We start from the raw sequence: 14,322 nt of genomic DNA, 5'->3' as shown, positions 1-14,322 counted from the left end.
TGATGTCGCCCGTGCTTGTAACCCCTGTGGTACTGGGGACGCTGTTGCTGGTACTGGTACCGTCTTTGTTGAAGGTAGTACTTTTTCTTTCTGTATGGAGGGGTGTAAATCCCCAGGGTCCTAAGTGTGGCTCTTGAATCTTTACTGGAATGAAGGACCGAGTCAGTTGATTCAGCAAACAGCTTCTGCGAGTCGAAGGGAAGATCGACTATCTTTGCCTGCAGATCCCTTGGTATACCCGAAGTCTGGAGCCAGGACTCCCTTCGCATCACCACTGCCGTAGCTGTGGAACGTGCTGCTGTGTCCGCAACATCCAGGGCGATCTGAACTCCCGTCCTCGAGGCCGCGTAGCCTTCTTGCACGATGGCCTTGAGCACCGGTTTCTTGTCCTCTGGAAGCGAGTCCATGAGGGAGGTTAACCTAGTGTAGTTGTCGAAATTATGGTTCGCTAAATGCGCTGCCTCATTTGCCATTCGCAACAGTAGAGTGGAGGAGGAGTAGACCTTTCTGCCGAACAGCTCTAGCTTCTTGGCATCTTTGTCTGTTCCCCCTGTCTTGAATTGAGATGTCTTTGATCTTTGTTGCGACGACTCCACCACCAAGGAATTTGGTTGTGGGTGGCTGAACAGGAACTCCATGCCCTTCGCCGGCACGAAGTATTTCTTATCCGCTCTCTTGTGGACAGGCGGAATAGTCGCGGGGGTCTGCCATATTGTAGTGGCGGACTCCAAGATTGCTTCATCAAGCGGTATTGCTATTTTGGAGGAGGCCGGAGGTCTCAGATTTTTGAAGAGCTTATGGTGCTTCTCTTGCACCTCTGCTGTCTGGATGCCTTGCGTGAAGGCCACCCTCTTAAACAGCTCTTGAAACTGTTTGAGATCATCCGGAGGATGGACGTCCCCCGGGGCCGTAGCCTCGTCCGGGGAGGAGAGCGAGGAACCACTGGGGTACGCCTCTCTGGACCCTTCCGGTTCCTGTTGGTGATGGTACACCCTCTCGCTAGAGGCTTGCGAGGGAAAATCTTGGGGTTCCATAACCAGTCCCCCCTGCGATACTTGAGTCTCTGTCCCCGTTCGCAATTGCCCTCGGGGATACGAGATCATCTGTGGGGATCTTTCCCTGGTAGATTGCCGGTGGTGTCTATGCCCCGCGTGATAGGGGCGACCATAGCAGTATAGGCACTGTTCTTGGGAAGGTGACCTAGACCACTCCCTTGGTGCATACCCTCTGCGTCTGGGGGAGCGAGATCGTCGAGAGATCTGGGACACTGGAGAGAGCAATTCTGGATAGTATTCCAGCGGCTCAAACCCCAGGAAGGGTGAAGGTGGTCCCAGCCAGGGCGAGGCTGGTTGTAAAAATGGAGACGGGGGCTCCGGGTAGGCTAGGGGGGACCCCTGCCTTCTGGTTGGAGTCTGCAGCATAAGCGGAGGGCTGAAAGAAAGCAACTCCGCAGCCCTGTCTGGAGAGGGGCTGCGGTGCCTTGTTTTGTGTGCAGCCTTCCCCCTCCCTTGAGGGGGTAACTCCGCCCCCTGGCGTGTAGGGGATCTCGGCCCCGTCCGCGCCATGCTCGGCATGCTCATGGGCGGTGCCGAACGGACGGTGTCCTCCGGTGCCTGCAGGCTGCGTGCCTGCGCGCTCTGCACCACCGGTTCCCCGGGGGTCGGTGCCGCTGCTTGCGGTGCCGCCGGTACCGGCGCTTGTTTAGCCGCTGCCCTGCCTGGGGCGGCTGTTTGATTATCGGAGGCTGAGCCGCCTCTACGTGGCTCTCCGTGCCGCCGCCGATCAGCTGTTGCTGCAGCTGGGGGCTGTGCGCTCCTCCCGTCCCGCTCGCTGTTGCTGCCGGCAGGGATCGGGCTGGGGAGACTTTCCTCCTTTTTTGCACTGATGGGGTGAGGGAGGCGGCTTTCCTTTTATGGGCCCTGGAGGGTCCCTCCTGCTGCGGCCGCTCCGGCACGTCTGGCTGGAGGGCCTTGTCGAAGAGCAGCATTTTAAGCCGCATCTCCCTGTCCTTCCTTGCTCTGGCTGTTAGTTTTGCACAGAAGGAGCATTTCTGCGTGACATGGGACTCCCCCAGGCACCTTATGCAGAGACTGTGCCCATCAGACGCTGGCATTGCCTCTCGGCAGGACTCACATTTCTTAAATCCTGAAGAGGACATTGTTGGTGCGTCTTTCAGTTGTTAATGGGTACTTAGCACCTCCTCTGTGCTGTTTTTCCCCTTCTCCGATAGCCTGCCGCGGCAGGAGGGCTGATGGCCCTAGGCTCCTGGCCTCCGGTGTTCCGCTTGTTACTGGGACTGGACTGAATGCCGTCCCGCTTGTGTTTTTTTTTTTGAAAAATAACGACTGGCTAACTTGCAGTAGCCTAAGAACTTGAAAACTTTAAAGAAAAAACAGTTAAAACCATTGAATACGCTAACTTGGCCTTAGCCTAGTTCGGATTCCGTCTGCAGCCGACGGCGGTTAAGAGGAACTGGCGGGGACCGGATCGCGCACGTGGCCAGGAGTGCGCAAGGGAGTGGCGCGCACCGGCGCATGCGCGGTACGGCAGAAACTGCTTGGAAGATCCCATCTGCGGCGCTGGGCGAGCCCAACACCTATTGTGGAGCACCCACGGGGACACTCGAAGAAGAATACCTGGTAATATAAACTAAAAAGCTTCAGGAACTTGTATATGAGAGCACAAAACTAGTTATTGTATATTCAGAAAAGAAGATATGTTATTGTACCATCTTCTGTATTCCAAATTGGGTTATTTCTACTCATAAGTTAATGTAATGGACAGTTATTTACAAAGGAATCGTTATACAGAAAGATCAAGATGTGCAAGCAAATATTAAATTCTTCCTTCACCCAAATATAAAAGCACCCTAAAGCCAACAATAAATTTTTAATACTAAACACTAGGAAAAAAGTAGTGACCAAACCACATGACATTAACAATACTACTAGTGGCTACATGGTCAATATAAACTCCTATAAAGCCACTTGTAAATAACCCCCAGCAAGAGCACTCTGGAATCTCCAAACTTTACAAAGTAGTTTTAAAATTATAATTTCATGGGCTGAAGGGATCCTCAGATCCCGACGATAACTTCATAAAGTTATTTGATGTTTCCCCTCATCCCCCACTCAACTTCATCCACAATGGGATGAGCAAGCAGGTCCCATAGACAATTAACAAAACCTACACAGCACACAAGCAAACTGAAAAGGTACATCTTTGTCAATCTCAGATAAAGAGACTGAAAACTAGTTTGGGGACAAAATCATCATTTATTCTGCTTTTGTTTAGTGCCGAGTACAACGGAGGTCTCAATCCTAATTAAGCCTTGTAGATAATTATATATAGTAGATAAAGGCAACAACAACGAGAAAAGCTATTGCATAAGGAAACAAGAGGGAAGAGATCTTATTTTCTAAGCATATGATTAGCGATCTGGTAAAGCATGAATTTACACCAAAAATCTCATTTACTCTAACAAGGACGACTGTAGAGAGCAGAACTCTCCGGACTTGTTCCAAAGTAGCTTATTTTAAAATAACTTTGCTACATGCAAAAATGCATTTAGAAATAACCCTTAGCTATTTCAGAATGTATTGTCTAAACACATCAGCCGCATCTAAGTTCAGTCCAGCTGCCGGCAGCATGATGCAAATGAGGGCTCACGAAATTGCAAATGGCCACTCATTTGCATATGCATAGCAGAAAACAAGCTATGTAGGTGTGGTTCTGTCAGCAAAAACCCCTTCTGTCTCTGAAAAATTTCAGGGATAAGGTGCTAGAGATAAGGGACTGGCGACGGAAGGGGTTTTGCAAGCAGAACCATGCATACACTGCTTGTCTTCTGCCATGGATATGCAAATAAGCTAAATAAATATGCAGATGAGCAGCCATTTGCATCATGCTGCCAGCAACCTGACACTCTAGATGCAGCTATAAAGCCTGTTTTGAAACAGAGCTATTGGATACACTATGGCTTATTTTGAAACAGGTGCTACTCCCTGTCTTATCAGAACCTATTTTGAAATAGCTATTTCTAAATAGGCGTTATTCCTCTTGAAATGCGGCTTACCAATTTTCAAAAATAAGACACCCGTTATTTTGAATTCATTTTGAAATAACAGTTGCATTGTGTAGATGCTAGGTTAGTTATTTCAAAATAACAGGTGTTTGAAATAACTGCTGTGTAGACCTACCTTCAGGTTGGTATGGTACTGAAAGAGAAACAATGCACTAGCTCAGAAGGACAATATTCTTTGAAGACAGTAATGTGTTTACAGTGGGCACCAAAGACAGTGAATATACAAATGACCCACTGCTCTTCCCCACTTTCAGCTGAAGCTAGGTTTGACAGAATTTAAAAAATAATGGTTTTGCTGCAGTGGATTTGATTCAGTGAATGTACGTTAGATATAGATTTAAACATCAAGGAAAAGAATTTAAACAAGAAAACAAAACCTAGTTACAAAATACAGAAACTGTGATTATGATCTGAATAATTCATGTCAATTTTTAATATGACCCCAGTGAAGAATCTTGAAGAAGCAATATTTCTTAATAAATTCCTAGGAAGCAGCATCAAACTGGAGAATTAGAAAATCGAGACCCCATTCTGCTAGCTACTGTACAGGTAAGTATAAAAAAAAAAAAACTGTCCCTGCCCAGAAAGGCTTACAGTATAAAAGAAGTATAAATAGTTTGTGGAGTGGGATGCAAACAAACAACTTTACATAATTAGCAGTAGCAAATATGAAGTGGTGCTTATCTCAATCTACTCCTCAAAACAGCTACAATTAAATGACCACATTCTTATGGGCACCAGAAGAGCTGGGAGGTCTTGAAAGAAAATTTAAGGTATCTGACTATCCAAACAGTGGACAAAGCTATTTAGCACTAGTTATAAACAGATTTAAATAATTTTGAAAAACTGAATCTAATTAGAACACTTTCAAAGGGTTGAAATAAATAGTCAAAATTATTAGTTACTACTTTACTCGAACAGCTAGCCAGTTATTTTTCCCATTAAAGAATTTCAGAGACACAAAATATGTTATATCTTTGTTCTCAAACTTACTTCAGCCCATTTAAGAATACAGGTCATGCAGAAGAAGTTTTTGCAGTTGTCAGGAAAGCCAACCTCCTGTTCTAAAAGGCAATTTAGACAGATCGGGCACCTGTCACCTTCATCGTATAACACAGCAGTAGGACAGGAACAGCTCTCTTCATTCTCTTCACCTGTTATTAACATTGACACCTTCAATTATTTTTCACTTCTGAAACTAAGTTAGAATTGAATACAACGCTTGGCGTGAAAAGTGTGCTAACAACTGTACATAACTAGCATCTTCCCAATTCTTCAAATTTAATATCTAGTGTTTTGTATACAAGGTTAATAATGCACGTCATTGTAGTAAAGAGCAGCAAGTTAATTATCAATGTTATTTAGTTAGGCTGTTGACCAAAACAGCGATAGTAATAATGGAACTTTGACTTGTTTGGAAAAAACCTGAATAGCTTGATAAATACATAACTCTCGCCAGTATTTTCCAATCAAAGGAATTGAAGTTAGCTCTAAATTAATTTTTTTTTTAAGATATAAACACAGGGATGATGGGATAAATTATTGAACTAATCTAGCCTGATTTTATTTGGAATAAATGCACAACATAAAAAGAGTACCACTTTGCCTGCTCTCATATGCTTGTGCTATCTGTACACAATAGGATGAGGTAAGCATATCTGAATTCTAATATGTTGTAAATCAATAAAAACACATCTAGCCTTAATTGTAGGTTTTTTGTACTTTCATTCAAATTAAAATTACATCTTCAGATTACTTTGTCTCAATCTAATGAAGTATCTACTATGCACACTAAATGCAGCAACATTTTAATTTCGTTAAATCAGAACTTATGTTCAAAACAAACTGAATTCACCCATCGTTCACAACAAGTAGTAAGGACTACTTCCAAGACACGTTAACTTTAAAACTTTTATGCTATATATTGATTCCTTCTCTCAACGTTTTCATGTTTTTCCACTCATCCATAACTCAAAAAACAAATGAAGAGATTTTACTCAAATTTACAAAAAACTCCACTGCTATTAAGTTGCAATCCCTGCCTGCAACTGAGATGTCTGGTTCTGTCTCTAGAACTGTGATCAGGTTGAATATTGTATCGTACAGTATTCAGGGATCTTCCCAGTCAGGAAAAAAAAAAGGGGCGGGAGGTAACCAGTGTAAATTTACACATTAAATTCTACAACCTACAATTTATTAATTCAGAGAAAGATCAAAGCTACAATGTAAGCACACTGCTGAAACCTAAGCACTAACCATAACACATTTTTGTGTTTTCCCTCAAATTTTAATTTCACGTAATTTCAAATATTGTTTCTGACACCATGCACCAGTTACATTACATAAACATTCACATGCACATGTTACCTTCCATGTCGTCATGTTTTTGATCCTCAATATCTGGAATACCTTTCTTCTTGTTCTTCATCTCTACTTGGGAAATTTAACCTGAAAAATATTGAAATAAATATTTAGGTTCTCATAATACATGTTTACATTCTATTTAGAGTAATTAACCACTATCAACTTCATAAAAAGAATTCCAGTGCTCATCACTGTTTTACTATATAAAGAGGAGAAGACATGCGTTTATCAGGAAGAGATGCAAAATAAGGACAATTTAATATGCATATTTTGACCACGATCTCTCACTGGAACACCTCAAGTAAGTGACTATGTAGTATAGCCATTGTGAAACCTAATAAAGACCATCTTTTAGTGTCAGAACTATATTAATACAGGTTAAACTTCTCTAATCCAGCACCCTTGGGACCTGACCAATGCCAGAAAGAATTTGCCACACCTCAGGAGGTCAATACTTTTTCACTAGTGCAGACCCCCAATCATCCCCCACCAAACTATTTGCAGACCCCCATCAAAGCCAATTCTATTGTCTATGATCATTTTATTCATCTTTTATTTTTTCCCATGGATCTGCTGCAGTACCCTCATGCACCATCAGGGGTCCACAGATCGGGAACCACTGGCCTAGCAGCATTACCAATACTTCCACTGCTTACTGGGCTCTGAGAAGACATTTTGGTATAAATTATAGCACAGAACAAGAAGTCAGGACTGGTGCATGGAAATAAACATCATGGGACTGCAAGAAGCTTGGCCACACCCGTAAGTGGTTATCCAGCTAACTACAAATCACACTGGATTACAAATGTTACCAGATGTGGGTGTTCTGAGTTAGAGAGTTTCACCAATAAAAGATTAGGATTTTAAAAAGGAAAAGTATTAATTTTTATTGACAGAAAATATGTTCTTCCTTGAAAAGCCCCCTTGAAAAATTGTCACCCTTTGTTCCCATAAGCGGGCTTCTCCATCTTTAACAAAACCACAGCAACTATACTCAGCCATTCCACCTTAAGCAGTGGGTGGTGGACAGGGAGTAGGGAGGACCAGCAGAATATGGAAATTTTTTAGATGTACACGGAGGAGTGAGAAGAGATGTAGTTGATGGCCCAGGCCTGAAGAATAGAAATGGTAGAATGACAACAGCGAGAATTAAGAGGACTTAGAAGAAAGACGTTTTAGCCTTGTTAAGTTGAAAGTGTTGTCCCGAGAACCAGAAATAAACATGAATGAGGCAGGCTGAAATAGGAGACTGGAGATAGGTCACAACTGCAGATACAGATTTCATAGTCCCCAGTGCAGAAGACCCAGTAGACACAATAAGCCAGAAGGGAAGAGTGTTAAATAAAAATGGAAAAGCTAAAGAGATCCCTAGGACCTACATTCCATTCATTCAGACTGCACTGATGTGATACTGTGCAAGGAACAAACAAGTCTGAATGCAGTTTTGTCCACTGAATCAAGAGCTAGACCTATCCCAAGTCTCCTTAGCTGGGGATGGAAAAGAAGAGTGTCATGCTCTAGCTCTCTGTGCCAGTTGACTCGATTTCAAATACTTGGGCTTAACTGCAAAGTAAACTTCCAGGGCTAATCTGCAGCCAGACTTCAAGGACCCTCCAACTTTCCAGGGGTCTAGAGTGGAGGCTGCAGCCCTAGTATAGAAATCACTTAAACAGCTCCGCTATGAGTATCTAACTGCAGCACAGACATCCCTTTGCAAGCCATATCTCACTTTTCAAGCAGTGGCACTAAAGCCACTAGCTGTTACATGGTAGCCTTCCCTTCTCTGAACTCGTCAACACTATATGCTCTGCTTACTCCTGAGATTTGATGCTGATGTACAGATTCCCATTTCATAGTCCCCTTCAAAACAGGTAGTAGCTCTTTGCTAAAACTCCTGATTCAGGGCTACGCCCACATGCTGTCTTACCAAACTTGTGATGAGAACAGGAAGATGAGCACCATTGCTGCCAATGGTCTCGTGTAGTGCCTTTTAATTGGAGAACTTGCCCATATATGGGACTGCCTGCCTCACCTTTGTTCCCTTGATTGGCCTTCCCTTGTGTGACTCAGAGGGGTAGGGTCTGACCCAGGCCAGGAGGCTTTAAAAGCCAGAGGCAAGGGCGACCAGGGGAACGAAGCAGACAAGCAGCTACAGACAAGGGAGTTTAAGAGGGAGAACAAGTGATCCTGCCGCTGCAGAAGCTACCAGGTGAGAGCGCTGGCTTTTGGAGTGAGTGAGTGTGCTTAACTGTTTGAATCTGTTTGAATTTGAACTGCCATTTTGATTTCAGGTGGGTCAGTTTCAGTGGCAGCTGGGACTGCCTGCCTGACCTTTGTTCCCTTGATCGGCCTTCCCCTGTGTGACTCACAGGGGGAGGGTCTGACCCAGGCCAGGAGGCTTTAAAAGCTAGAGGCAAGGGCGACCAGGGGAGCGAAGCGGACAGGGAGCTGCAGACAGGGGAGTTTAAGAGGGAGAGCAAGTGATCCTGCCGCTGCAAAAGCTACCAGGTGAGAGTGCAAGGGCGACCAGGGGAGTGAAGCGGACAGGGAGCCGCAGACATGGGAGTTTAAGAGGGAGTTTGACAGAGGGAGGCCTACGATGGTTAGGAAGACCCGCAACACCTGTGCCGCCACTACTGCTGTCTCCTCCATCTGTGCCTGTAGCCAGACAGACCGCCTGACCATGGATGCCTCTATCCAGATCCTGGTGTGGCTTTGCAGGGACTGTAGCTTGCAAATCCCACTCACTGATGTCCAGGCTGGGGGGACCACCCAGTGTGAAAGGTGCCTGCTGGTGGAATCTCTCAGGCGACAGGTGGAGGAGCTACAGGAGGAGGTGGCCAGGTTGAGGAGTATCTGACTCCATGAGCCGGGAAGAGATGGCGTTCACCTTTCGAGAAGAGGAAAGATCGTATTTGGACACAGACTGGCTAACCTAGTGAGGAGGGCTTTAAACTAGGTTTGACAGGGGCAGGGGAACAAAGCCCACAGGTAAGTGGAGAACATGGCAACCTGGGTGATCGGTCAGAAATGGGAGGCAGCATGGGCAACAATGTCAGAGTAAAAAGAGGGCCAGGGCAAAACAGGGAGGCAAGATCAAATCAGTATCTTAGATGCCTATACACAAATAAAAGTAGTATGGGTAATAAGGAAGAACTGGAAGTGCTAATAAATAAATATAACTATGACATCGTTGGCATCACAGAAACTTGGTGGGATAATACACATGATTGGAATGTTGGTATTGAAGGGTACAGCCTGCTTAGGAAGGAAAGACAGGGAAGAAAGCGGGGAGGTGTTGCCTTATATAGTAAAAATGTACACACTTGGACTGAGGTGGAGATGGACGTGTTGAGAGTCTCTGGGTTAGACTAAGAGGGGTTAAAAACAAGGGTGATGTCCTGCTAGGCGTCTACTACAGGCTGCCTAGCCAGGTGGAAGAGGATTTTTTTTTAAAACAGCTAACAAAGTCAAGCAGGGCCCCAGATTTGGTGGTGATGGGGACTTCATCTATCCAGATATATGTTGGGAAACTAATATAGCAGGGCACAGACTATCCAGTAAGTTCCTGGATTGTATTGGAGACAATTTTTCATTCCAAAAGGTTAGAAAAGCTACAGGGGGGAAGCTGTTTTAGATTTGATTTTAACAAATAGGGAGGAATTGGTAGAGAACTTGAAGGTGGAAGGCAGCTTGGGTGAAAGTGATCATGAAATCACAGAGTTCACAATCCTAAGGAAGGGTAGAACAGAAAACAGCAAAATAGAGAGAACGGATTTCAGGAGGGCAGATTCTGGTAAACTCAGAGAGCTGGTAGGTAAGGTCCCATGGGAAGCAAAACTGAGGGGAAAAACAGCTGAGGAGAGTTGGCAGTTTTTCAAAAGGACATTATTAAGGGCCCAAAAGCAAGCTATCCCACTGTGTAGGAAAGATAGAAAATATGGAAAAAGACTGCCTTGGCTTAACCATGAGATCTTTCATGATCTCAAAATAAAAAAAGGAATTGTATAAAAAATGGAAACAAGGAAAAATTACAAAGGATGAATATAGGCAAACACCACAAGAATGCAGGAGAAAGATTGGCAAGGTTAAGGCACAAAATGAGCTCAAACTAGCTACAGGCATAAAGGGAAACAAGAAGGCTTTTTATAAATATATTAGAAACAAGAGGAAGACCAGGGACAGGGTAGGGCCATTGCTCAGTGAGGAGGGAGAAACAGTAACAGGGAACTTGGAAATGGCAGAGATGCTTAATGACTTCTTTGTTTCGGTCTTCACTGAGAAATCTGATGAAGGAATGCCCAACATAGTGAATGCTAGTGGGAAAGGGGTAGGGCTAGAAGTTGAAATAAAAAAAGGACAAGTTAAAAATCACTTAGGAAAATTAGATGTCTGCAAGTCACCAGGGCCTGATGAAATGCATCCTAGAATACTCAAGGAGCTGATAGAGGAGGTATCTGAGCTTTTATCTATCATATATGGAAAATCATGGGAGACAGGAGAGATTCCAGAAGCCTGGAAAGGGGCAAATATAGCACCCATCTATAAAAAGAGGAATAAGAATAAGCCAGGAAACTACAGGCCAGTCAGCTTAACTTCAGTGCCAGGAAAGATAATGGAGCAGGTAATTAAATAAATCATCTGCAAGCACTTGGAAGGTGGTAAGGTAACAGGAAACAGCCAGCATGGGTTTGTAAAGAATAAATCTTGTCAAACTAATCTGATAGCTTTCTTTGATAGGATAACAAGCCTTGTGGATAGGGGAGAAGCGGTAGAGGTGGTATTTACTAAAGCATTTGATACGATCTCATGATATTCTTATCAAAAAACTAGGCAAATACAATTTAGATGAGGCTACTATAAGGTGGGTGCATAACTGGAGGGATAACCATACCCAGAGAGTAGTTCTTAATGGTTCTCAATCCTGCTGGAAAAGTATAACAAGTGGGGTTCTGCAGGGGTCTGTGTTAGGACCAGTTCTGTTCAATGTCTTCATCAATGATTTAGATATTGGCATAGAAAGTATGCTTATTAAGTTTGCAGATGATACCAAGTTGGGAGGGGTTGCAACTGCTTTGGAGGATAGGGTCATAAGTCAAAATGATCTGGATAAAATGGAGAAATGGTCTGACGTAAACAGGATGAAGTTTAATAAGGACAAATGCAAAGTGCTCCACTTGGGAAGGAACAGTCAGTTTCACACATACAGAATGGAGAGAGACTGTCTAGGAATGACTACAGCAGAAAGGGACCTAGAGATTATAGTGGACCACAAGCTAAATATGAGTCAACAGTGTGATACTGTTGCAAAAAAAGCAAACATGATTCTGGGATGCATTAACAGGTATGTTGTGAACAAGACACGAGAAGTCATTCTCCTGCTCTACTCTGCACTGGTTAGGCCTCAGCTTGAGTATTGTGTCCAGTTCTGGGCACCGCAGTTCAAAAAAGATGTGGAGAAACTAGAGAGGGTCCAGAAAAGAGCAACAAGAATGATTAAAGGTCTAGAGAATGTGATCTATCAAAAAAAGGTTGAAAGAATTGGGCTTGTTTAGTTTGGAAAAGAGAAGATTGAGGGGAGACATGATAGCGGTTTTCAGGTATCTAAAAGAGAGTCACAAGGAGGAAGGAGAAAACTTGTTCTTCTTGCCCTCTGAGGATAGACCAAGAGGCAACGGGCTTAAACTGCAGCAAGGAAGGTTTAGGTTGCACATTAGGAAAAAGTTCCTAACCGTCAGGGCAGTCAAACAGTGGAATAAATTGCCAAGGGAGGTTGTGGAATCTCCATCGCTGGAGATATTTAAGAACAGGTTAGACAGATATCTATCAGGGATGGTTTAGATAGTACTTGGTCCTGCCATTGGGGCAGGGGGCTGGACTCGATGGCCTCTCAAGGTCCCTTCCAGTCCTAGTGTTCTATGATTCTATGATATGGAAATTGACTGGAATAGCTACTGTGGAGGGGGCTATTCCCAAACACCTACTCTGGAACAGTTCTGTATATGGACACACTAATTCTAGTGCAAGAGTTTCCATGCAGTGAATTATTCTGGAACTTCCTGTGCTTTAAGTTCATATACTACCTTATTCCAGAGCAATTTCCCCATGTAAACAGGCTCTAAGCCACTGAATATCCAGAGTGTGTTTGAAAGGAAGCCTCAGGAATAGAATTTAGAATAGTAATATTATTACTGGAGTAATTTCTGGTTCTCTTCCTCTAAGGCTAGGTCTACAATTGGCATTACTGTCGATTTCAGAAACTCAATTCTAGCTATGCCATTTGTGTACCAGAATTGACTTTCTTCCCCAGCATAGCATGAGCCTCTTCGTCTCATGCCAATGTCCATTACTCCACGTGACAGAGTGGAGCACAGGGGCTGACGGCCAAGCCCAGAGAAGTAGATTTTGCCACATCTACACCAGACACGCAAAATCGACCTCCAGAAGATCTACTGCAGTGCATCTATCTTCCCATAAGTATAGATGTGCCCTCAGAAGAGTACACAGGGAGAATGCTAAGAAATGCTTTTTGAGCCTCATACCAGCAGTGAACAACACCTATGCTGCTTTCCATTTGCTGTCAGGATAGAATGATCATGGAAAAATTAAGGAAAAATGGCATTAATGGTGTGCGTTTTTAACTGAGATTTTTGAGCTACCATTTCCTTTAGCTCCAGAGAAATCTGGATTTTTTACTCTATCAGCACACGTTGATTAACAAAGATTTGAAAAAGTTTGTATTCGAAATCCTTAAGTTAATTCCCTTTCTTAAAGTATCTGAAGTAAAACCAGACATCTGCAATTTAGATTTTTCATGATTTCAAGTAGTTGTATTAAAATGGAGCACAACTTACATTTCTAAACATTGTACTTGTCCCTTTTTTAAAAGTGCAAATCTAATCAATCCCTCTGAAGCTCTCCTTTAAATGCACAATAATCCTGAAATTCAAAGTTATGTGGTTCCCAAAGCAACTGTACCCAGCCAGCTGTTTGTACCACTCTCATAGGCTACGTTCACCTTTACAGAAAACTTCGAAATGGCCATGTGAATGGCCATTTCGAAGAATACTAACGAGGCACTGAAATGCATACTCGGCACCTCATTAGCATGCTGCCGCCGCAGCACTTCAAAATCACCGCTTTTTGCTCCCACGCAGCTCATCCAGACAGGGGTCCTTTTTGAAAGAACCCTGGGAACTTTGAAATCCCCCTGTTCCTATCTCCTGATAGGAATAAGGGGATTTTGAAGTTGGCGGGGTCCTCTGGACGAGCCGTGCGGGACCGAAAAGCAGGAATTTCGAAGTGCCGCAGCCGGCGGCATGCTAATGAGGCACTGACTATGAATTTCAGTGCCTCATTTGTATTCTTTAAAATGGCCATTAGCATGGCTATTTTGAAGTTTTCTCTAAGTGCAGACATGGCCATACAGTGCTAAATGTTCATCTCCTTGTATGTAAATGACTGCCTAGGAAGAACTACCGCAAAAAGGGATTTAGGGTCAGAGAGGATCACAAACTAAATATGCAGCGAGCAGTCCAATATTATAGTACTGGTTTGGCGTGCCACATTTCAGGAAAGAAGAAAGTACAGTTAAGGGCAACAAAAATTATTACATCTAGAAAACATGACCTACGAAGGTTGATTTTAAAAAACTGGATTTGTTTAGTTTGGAGAAGACTACGAGGGGACATCACCTTAGTATATGCGCAAGCACCTCTGCTGACATGTAACCAGGATTCATCACTGAATTTGGTCCACTGGTTGGCTCATCATTTTCCCTGGCTCAGGGCAGGCACGGACAGGAAGTATTACATGAATGCTTACCCATGCCTGCCACTAGTTTTCATATATATAAAAGGTTGTTACAAGAAGGA

General features: G+C 43.7%; 1 protein-coding gene across 7 annotated transcripts in view; it reads right to left on the bottom strand.

Annotated features, from left to right (window-relative positions):
* The window catches only part of SCAF11 (SR-related CTD associated factor 11), a 109,372-nt gene that overhangs the window by 70,900 nt on the left and 24,150 nt on the right, over positions 1-14,322 (bottom strand). For 5 of the 7 annotated variants that reach the window (XM_075014122.1, XM_075014102.1, XM_075014073.1 and 2 more), the window contains exons 3-4: positions 6,452-6,532; positions 5,078-5,238 (exon numbers count right to left, since the gene is read on the bottom strand). In XM_075014122.1, coding sequence (XP_074870223.1) covers positions 5,078-5,238; positions 6,452-6,512 — 222 coding nt within the window. In that variant the 5' untranslated portion in view covers positions 6,513-6,532. The remainder of the gene's footprint in view (positions 1-5,077; positions 5,239-6,451; positions 6,533-14,322) is intronic. The other 2 variants (XM_075014107.1, XM_075014114.1) reach the window with 1 other exon arrangement.

Source organism: Carettochelys insculpta, chromosome 1, assembly GCF_033958435.1.
Source record: "Carettochelys insculpta isolate YL-2023 chromosome 1, ASM3395843v1, whole genome shotgun sequence".
Lineage (NCBI taxonomy): Eukaryota > Metazoa > Chordata > Testudines > Carettochelyidae > Carettochelys > Carettochelys insculpta.
This window is presented reverse-complemented; position numbering and strand designations above follow the sequence as displayed.